The 9,639-nt window shown below is 36.3% G+C and overlaps 1 protein-coding gene across 1 annotated transcript in view; it reads right to left on the reverse strand.

The window, feature by feature from the left end:
* Window positions 1-8,003: 8,003 nt before the first annotated feature.
* Window positions 8,004-9,639, reverse strand: part of rflna (refilin A) — a 12,081-nt gene continuing 10,445 nt past the window's right edge. Inside the window, exon 4 of the mRNA XM_016236144.1 lies at window positions 8,004-8,694. Within this exon, the coding sequence (XP_016091630.1) occupies window positions 8,352-8,694 (343 nt within the window). The 3' untranslated portion in view covers window positions 8,004-8,351. The remainder of the gene's footprint in view (window positions 8,695-9,639) is intronic.

Raw genomic sequence — 9,639 nt, forward strand, 5'->3', positions numbered from 1 at the left:
AGTGACTACGCACAATTGTTTTTTTTGTTTTTTTTATTAGTTTATTTTCTCCTTGTTATGCCAGGGTTGTACAATTTGTCACGCAGGCACAATTTAAAACCGTGAAGGAGACATTTACCGTGTCAGTCTCCTCTCCAAAACGCCTCTTTTTCGGACCACCGTAGCGGTGGGGTTACTAATTGCTTTGCATGCAGATTAGATGGAATGAAATGTTTTAATTCGTATTGTTTGACTTTTATTTGTCACATGGTTTTAACAGTTCAAACTGCAATGCTAATTGTAATCTCCAGACTTTGGGGATATTTTTGGAAGCTAATTAAAAGATGAAACGTAAAGTTCAGCAGTGGGTTTTATCCGGTGGGGGCTTTTGTTGTTGCTTTGGTGGTCGAGGACTGTTTTAGTGCACTACCTAGTGTGGTTTTGTATAATGGGGCTTTACCTTCAGTCACTTCAATCCCAAATACACTCTCATCAAGATCACTGAATGGGGTGTGCAAACAGTAGCTATATAATAATAAGCTATACTTTTTTTTTTTTTTTTAAACCATAACATCTACACGGACATCCCAGAATGCTCTGCTCTGATTTTGAGATTCATTCTCTGACATATCACTCCAGACAGTATTGTATTTAGTGGACAAGTCACTCTAAAGTTCAGTGTTTTCTTGTATAGCGAGCCCTCTTTCCTCTATATTGACTGTTTGTTTGACCTTTTTACTGAGGACAGGATTGCACTTTCCTCAGATGAGGAGGTGTTCTCATTTGTAACTGATAAATGTAAATGAAGCTGAGAGATTAAAACAAATGAAGAGGAGAGAGATGGGGAAAACAGCGGTAATCGTCGCCCCTCTTAAGATTGGAAAGGTTAAGTGGGTATTTGGGTGGCATCTGTTTTTGTACAACCATTTTGTGCATTTTGCTTTTTTTTTTTTTTTTTTTAAGACCCACTGTATTATAGCGTGGAGTGTAAATAGACCTAAAAGGATGTACATATTTATGTGATTTGCTGCAAGATTGATATTCACACTGTTGTATTTCAACATGGCCACCAGCAAGCTTTGTGGATAGCAGTGTAAAAATTAAACGGAAAAAAAACAGACACTGCCTTAATGTTTAAATAAAAAGCTTATTGCCATTGATTTGTGTTGTCTTTTTTTGTTGTTGTTTATTGTGCCACTGTAGTGGTTGTTCTGTTGTTGGTAGTATTTATTCATTTATTTGTCAATTTATAATGTTTTTTTAATCCTGGTTCTTGGAAACCTCAGCACTACTAATGAGCTGATAAACCGAATCAGGTGTATGACGATGTCTATAATTAGAAATTCAGGGGTCAGATTTATGCTGTGTATCCGAAATCGCCTCCAGTTCTAGGGTTGCATAAATCCAGTTGCTATTTTTCTGGTTGTAAAAGAGCACCAGGCTTGTTGTGCTTGTTTGTAGAGCTGCACAATTTGGACTAGGAGGACTAACAATAATTATTACAATTAGTTATTACTAAAAAATGATACAAGAACTATGCTATGGTAACAACACCTTGTCATTATAAAATATAAAATAAATATTAATATTGTAAAAACACTTTTATTATAGTGTGAATGCATATTCTAGCCTAGCGGCTAGTGAGTGTGCACTGGTTGTACTGTATACTCATTACTGAGGTGCACTATGGCACTACTCAATATCCATAGTTTCAGACACCACAACTAATGGCTCAAATAGTGCACTATATCCGGTAAAGTGAAGATTTTGGACACAGCCTTAAAGCTATTAACTGAGCAGATGTCAGAGAGCTCTTGAATTTCATCCAAAATATCTTAATTTGTGTTCCGAAAATGAACGTTTTGGAATGACATGAGGGTGAGTAATTAATGACAGAATTTTCATTTTTGGGTGAACTCTCCCTTTATAAAGTCATGTAAATGATTATGATGAATACATGCATTTCAGAATTTCCTTGGCTGGAGCTTGCATTTTGTTCTGTTTGTGTGCTGGAAAAAAATTGTACATAGCCCTAGCCAGAGCTGGACCGTAACAAAGTACATTTATTAAAGTATTGTACTAAGATGTGCTTTTTGAGTATCTGTAGCCTACTTCACGTGAGTATTATTTTTTCTGGAATCTTATGTCTTTTTCACTACATTTAAAAGACATATCATACTTTTCACCCCACTACATTTTGTTGCTTCAGAGGGTATTGCAAGTATTACATGCAACAATAATAAAACACTGCATTGACATAAGGGAAATTTACTTTTGGTACTTAAGTACTTTTAAAATCAAGTACTTCTGTACTTTTATTTGAACTTGCGTAAATATGAGTCTTCACAACTTTTTCTTGTAATGGAGTAATATTTGAGACGCAGTATATCTGTACTTTCACTCAAGTAATGCAGTTGTGTACTTTGTAAGCTGTGTAAATCGGGAAAAACAATGGGGATCGGACCGATCAGGCCGAGCACCACAGCAGTCTTGTAGCCAATCAGCAATAGAGGGCGTGTATATGTATACTCGTGATTGGGCGAAGAGAAAGTAAACGAGTGGCGGGAGGTTTCTAGAGAAATGACTGAAATTTTACCAAAAAGGAAACGGTCAGAAAACAATGACTGGAATAAGAAGGGTTACGAGCACGAGCTACGACCCGTGTTAATACTGGAAAAGCTTAGTGCTGGAGAGATGTTAGAGAGTGGGGAAGGCCTGAAAATGCACGTCGAGATTTTGATTCTGTTTCACACGTGAGTAACATTGGATTTGCCATGTTTTACAGAAACAGTGCTGTTGTTGTAATATTAGCTATAGCAGGGTTCCACAAATCTTGCCCGGGAGGGCCAATGCGCTACAGAGTTTAGCTCCAACCCTACTCAAACTCCCCTACCTGGGATTTTCTAATGATCCTGAAGACATTGATTAGCATGCTCAGGTGTGTTTGATTAGGGTTAGAGCTAAACTCTGCAGGAAAGTGGATCCCGTGGGCCAGATTTGAGGATCCCTGAGCTATAGTATTAACAGGACTGATTCATGGTGTCTGATAAGCCGATGCTTGTCCTTGTTGTTGAATGTGTTGCATAGTGTGTTTAGGGGCGGAGCAAGCCAGCTAACAATTTGTGGCTCCCAGAACGTTATTTCTTATGGTTTGTTTTGGTTAGCCAGGAAATTTTACTTAACGTTCCCAGAACGTTAGTTGTTTTTTTTTTTTTAAAGAGCGTTCCCCTAACGTTAGTATTTGGTTCCCACATAAATAACCAAAAACTAATGTTAGGGATTGATTGTGTTTATGGGAGCACTTTAACACATGTTCATGCTTTGTTAAAAAAAAAAAAAAAATTGCATTATTTTTCATATATTTGGCCGCTGATTCAATTCTCCTAAAGACGGTCTGTTGACTTCCTGGTTCTATGAAGCCCCTTCCCTTCCTCAGAAATACGCAATGGACTCAGATTGGTTAGCTGGCCCCGTGTGTTGTGATTGTGTGTTCCCCGGGGCAGGGTTTATTTGAATTGTAAGGTTTGTCATATCACAAACCAAGGAAGAAGCTTGACAAGTAGTCCCTACCAGCCGTTTGCTGTAGGCCTTAAAAAGCAAATTCTGTAAAAGAAAATGTCTCTCTTTGCATTGAACTCTTCAGATGTTGTTTATGCTCAAACAGGAACAATACTCATTAACTAAAGTTAAAAAAAAGTGAAATCATAATCAAGGACCCCTTCCCTGAGTTTTTAAAAATAAATATTTTAATAATGATCACATTTGCGTGTTCAGAGTTCTCTGACATTGGTTAATGTTCATATGGCATGCAGGTAAACATCAAATATTTCATTTTTTAGTAAGGGTTTTAATTAGATTATTTAAATTTTACATGATTTTTGATTTAATTAATTGTTAGCTTTTCATTAAACTCAATCAAAATCCCCTGCAGTTCCTTTAAAACCCCCCAGTTTGGGAAACCTTGATGTAATATAATGTTTCAAATTATTTTAATTTTACATGATTTTTGATTTAATTATTGTTAGCTTTTCATTAAACTCAATCAAAATCCCCTGCAGTTCCTTTAAAACCCCCCAGTTTGGGAAACCTTGATGTAATATAATGTTTCATACACTTCATGTTGTTAATTCCAATGAATGGAATATATTTTCTTACTCTTTGTAATTGTACATCATTATGGTACAAGATTATCGGTAAATAAATAAATAAATAAGGTGGATACATTAAAAACTTGAACACAAATGAGACTGAAACGGAATAACTGAATATCAGTTTGTGCACTGATTACCATAGTATTTAAAACCCCCCAGTTTGGGAAACCTTGATGTAATATAATGTTTCATACACTTCATGTTGTTAATTCCAATGAATGGAATATATTTTCTTACTCTTTGTAATTGTACATCATTATGGTACAAGATTATCGGTAAATAAATAAATAAATAAGGTGGATACATTAAAAACTTGAACACAAATGAGACTGATCTGCTCTTCTCTTACTCCCACATATTCGTAGATTACCATAGTAGTTATCAAAATCAAATGAATTCAAAGAATGTGTTCTTGGCATAATTCGAGTCTGATTCAGTAATTTTTATAAAATGATTTAACAACTAATCCAGTCATGTATTAAGTGAAAGATTATGGAAATTAATTTGTCAAAAGGTGTAGGGATTGTGTCCACGTTTAACCTACAATCGGTGGATTACTAGCAGCAGCAGTACAGATATGCTTGCTCTGCAGCCTCAGCAGTTGACGCGTCTCTTCACTCATTATATGTGTTGGCATCAGGACACATGTTGAGACATGTTGAGCACTAGAGGGCGCTGCTGAGCTTCACACGATCTCAGGCTGCAGTCAGGCTGAAGTTCTTTGTTTGCTGCAGCTCTTCATTTATGACAAAAGGCATTTAACAGACGACTTGTTTTCATGCCGCTAAAAGCATGAAAAGCAGCCAAGGAGGAACTTTTTTTTTAAATACATTCTTCTGTTTGGGGCAGAAAAATCCCCCATTAAACATCACACAGAGAGACCATAGGGCACAAAAGCACATTATTAAATATATTTCACAATATGCCAAAACTATTGATATATTTATGTAAATATATTTTCTAAAAATATTTAAAATGATAGCTTTTTTTATATCTTTTTCTGCATATTTTTGGAAACATATTTAAAATATTTTTTTATTTTGCTCTCAGTATTTCAGCCCAAGAAATTACATTCACATATGTCACAAAAGTAAAAAATCTTCATTGTCTATAACATGTAAACATGTAACACATTTGCATTAAAATTAAAATATTACAATATTTAGTGTTTATATTAAATGTTATTTAACATTTAGTATGTAAAATTACAATATTTGTGGTATTCATGTAAATTAGGAAACATCTTGCCACTGAGATGAGGATATTAGCATTAGGCCTTGTATCACATTTTGATTGGCTGACTGTTCTTCTAGGTGTTAATGGGAAATGTCTTGTTTTAGGAGCCTACTAGGTATGTTTTATGTTTATGTGGCTTGCCGTTCACAGACGAGCGAAAACATTCAACATTTGATGTTTAATAGCAATAAAGTGGGCAAACAATTTAAGTGGAGACACTTAATTTAAGCACACTCTCCATCCTTGACTCAGTCAAGACGATTCGCCAAATGTGTGTAAATCATTAGACTGGAGAACTTCGTTTTGAAAGTAAAACGGTCAGGCGTCGGGAAAGAGTAGGTAGATATAATCTTTTGTTAAAGCAGGAGAAAAACATACAGGAGCAGAAATTGATTTCAAATACGACTAATATACAATTTGAACATGGCTTTTTTTGAATATGTCAAATAAACATGCTGCATTTACTGTATTAAACTTGTTCAGTGCAATATATGTTGCTGGAACATTCACTTACCTTATGATAATGTACTTTATGACTGCTTTTATGTAATCCTTTACTCCTGTAAATGAGATCTAGCCTAAAGCAAGCTTGAATGCATGGATTAAAATGATATGCGCTCCAAAAAGACTCAATGCCTCTCTCACGGCTGGCAGTTTTATAGGAGAATGGTGGAAGGGTTTTTCATCTTAAGCTGGAAAGTGCTGTGTAAGTGATAATGTACATGGAAAACAGAGACTCATTCTTACCTCACAGATCATTAAACATCCAGAGTTTATCAAAAGAAGGCAAACATACAGCCGCTGTAGGGTTTGGGGCTTTTATTTAATCGGTTTGCATATACATGTTTTTTTTCTTAAATTATTTTCTCATCTGTTGTCCAAAAGAAGACCATTAAGTTGGGAATTATACAAAAATATAAAGAGAATTACGAGTGCTGTATGCCACATATACAACAGGAAAGTATTTTACAGAAATACAAATCACCGTGTTAGGAAATCAAACAAAATCCATCTGTTAGCGGAAAGCATTTGTACACCAAACAAATGTAATCATAAAATGTCATACATCTCCCCTCGGATCTGCTTTCAACACATTGCTAACAACTTATCAAATGTCCATCTTGAGTGAACAGGAAGTTATTTATCGGTCATGGCTTCTGATGAACCCCTGATGATTTTTTCGTCGTCTCATGGAATATGCATGCACTAGTTTCCTGTCTTACACTAGTTATACTTGGCTCTTTTGATTTGTACTGCCAAGCTTTTCCTCTCAAAACTCAAACACATCCACATACCAGATGGAAACATACTCTGTCACTGTTTTTCTATTTTCAGGCACCGGAAGATCTCTACTATATAAAATCAGAAATAAAAAAAAAAAAGAAAATGAATGAGGTAAGCGATCTAAATTGACAAAACCCACTTCAGCTTTTACAGAATTGAAAGCGCATAGTCCAGACATAAGACAGACATGACGTACTTACACCTCCATAATGCTTTACTGCTCAGTCCAAATCTCTCTCTCCGCGCACTGCTCCGTTACATCTCATCGCCTCCCTAAACAACAACAGCTCTGCTCCACAAAAGAGTGTGTTATACATGAAAGAGGAAATGCACTCGCTGGAGGAGACGGGAGCTCAGTTTGGGAATCTAGATTTTGGCTGAGACAAACTGGCTCCGAAAAAATGAATTACTCATTACCTTTGACATTATCTAACCGTGCAATTGCAAAGTATAACCGTACAGGCTTTCAGGAGGTCAAAGAACCTAGTCTCTGTTCAGAGATTAAACCCGTCTCACAAATCCAGCATTTGAGAACCGAATATGCCGAATTCTCTCATCTAACACATGCTCAGTCCACTTATTTCAAATACAACCTTCTGTTTCCTGTCATTCTGTGAGTGCTGCTCTTATTTAGGCCACTGAATTATTAGCACTTTGGGCGGCTTCTGAAACTCTTGTGCAAGACATTATTCCACGTTTTCTGAGGTACAAACAGAAAGGGAGGAAATATTTAAGGTTGTATTTCCCTTTCTCTGAATTTTACAGAATCTTTGGTCCAACCTTTCAAGTGCTCCTACACGTTGATTTGCCCTTAGTCATACCAACACATTTACAGCCACAAAAAAAACAACTTTCCATAAGTGCAACTTAAATACAGTTTACATTTCCTCAGCTAGTTCTGATAGTCTACAGATTAATGTCATAGACTTAGTCATGGTTAGCACATATTTAATTTTTGACATCTGTGTTGAATTCAATACAGCATCTAACCTGACTGAGGTCTAATGACTGCTCTCGTCCACATATAATGTGCTTATGCATTTCGTTTTAATTATGGACTCTTTCCTGTTTGAGCATTTGTAAGAATCCGCAATACTAAGACAATAAAGTAGGCCCACATGGACTCGGCCTGTTTTTACATTTTTGGGGGGAATATTGGCAGAACTTTATGGTATAAATAAAATGGAAAATTGCACGGTTTTATTTTTGGATTACAATCTTATCAAATTAGCCAAAGTATTCCAATAAAAAATGAAACCATGCTAACTTTTAGTACCAGACACATAATGACTAATAAAAAGATTGTGATTTAAGTTTTGGAATTTTGAACTGACGTTCTTTTGAGTTCTGTGTAATTCTGTTAGATTCCTCGCGGGCCTGTGAATCAGCAAACAGCAGAAACTGCTTTTCCCTCCACCTGACTGGTACCACTGGATATTAAAATTCAAAGAAAAAATCTCCAGATGTACATAAATACATCACTGACATGTAAAACATATGTAAAGACCGCAAACACACACTCAACTCCAGCTCATCTCCAACATCAAGTACCAATGTCACTGAAAGCAAAAGAACAAAATGACCCTCACTGAGCATCCGTCATTGAATTGGGGTTTTAGTCCGTGTACTCTCACTGTAGCTCTCTAACCAAAGGGAGTTTTTGAATTCTGGGAAGGATAACACAACTCTGATGCGTGTCTCTCAGAGGTCTTCTGTGTAAATGATGCATGGACTGGCCTCCTCGGTGGACTCCAGCCTGACTGTGGACACAAACCGCCGGCGGCCGGCTGCGTTTCTGTTGCCGTTGTAGTTCAGCGTGGTGCGGTATGTATTCCGGGTGTGCTTGGGGAACACGATGGTCGTGCTTTGGAAGTGTAGCGGCCTGTGCCGTGGCTCGAAGTGAACCTCCGACTTGTAGCTGCGCCACGTGCAGTTCTGAACGGCCACCACCGTCTCGCTGAAGGATGTGGCGGTGGGGACCTGGGCGCAGAACACCTGGTCACGGAAGTGTCTGTCTGAAGCGTACTTCACCACAGAGTTGAACCTGACGGTGGTCAAAAGACAAGAATTCATCAGTCAAACATCACTCAACTAAGATTCAGGAAAATATGGGAATGTTCGCTCAAAGTCTGAGACCAACTTGGAAATCAGGTTTTGTAAAAGTTTAAAGAAATGTTATGATACAAAATAATGAAGAAATGTTTCTGATTCTGCACTATTTCTAGCTCACAAGTCAAATAAGTACATTTGTGCCACTGAACATATGACTGTACAAATGGTCAGATATTCTTTCATTAGTCTTTCTCAAATCATGATAGCGAACATGATCATCAGGATTTACACAAACTTGTGGAGTTAAAGGGATAGTTCACTCAAAAATGCATCTGGAAGAGAAGAAATCGTTGAATAAAGTGGTATTTTTGGTTTTCTTTGCACCAGTGTTCATTTTGACAGAAAATTTTGATTTAGTTTTAGTCATAGTTTTTTGACTAAAATGCCATTTAGTTTTAGTCATATTTTAGTCATCTGAATTGTTTTTAGTTTTAGTCAACTAAATATCATAAGATTTTAGTTGACTAAATCTACAGTAAATTTAGTCGGCTAAAATCTAATGGGTTTAGTTACAGTGCATTTATTAAGCATTTCTCTAAAATTTCCAAACTCATTATATAGGTTTGATATTAAGGTTTTATCATGATAGACACCGATTTAACTGCGGTGACACACAGCATTCCTTTATGTTAAAATTCAATAAAACCACTTCTCATAAAGAACAAGAACATGGCCTTCTTTTTAATGAAATACTAATGTTATTTAGGCTAATTATGCATTCTTTATAGCAACTTGTTTACCATATTCTTCATTCTTTCAAGCAGAAATATTTATTTCTATAAATAAATTTAGATTAATCTTTAGGGCTACTGAAGTTGTTCAGTCAAGAGCAGTGTGTGATTTTCAGTTTTTCTTTTGTTGCTTGATTAACATCAAT

This window comes from Sinocyclocheilus grahami, unplaced genomic scaffold, assembly GCF_001515645.1.
Source record: "Sinocyclocheilus grahami isolate Dianchi unplaced genomic scaffold, SAMN03320097.WGS_v1.1 scaffold482.1, whole genome shotgun sequence".
Lineage (NCBI taxonomy): Eukaryota > Metazoa > Chordata > Actinopteri > Cypriniformes > Cyprinidae > Sinocyclocheilus > Sinocyclocheilus grahami.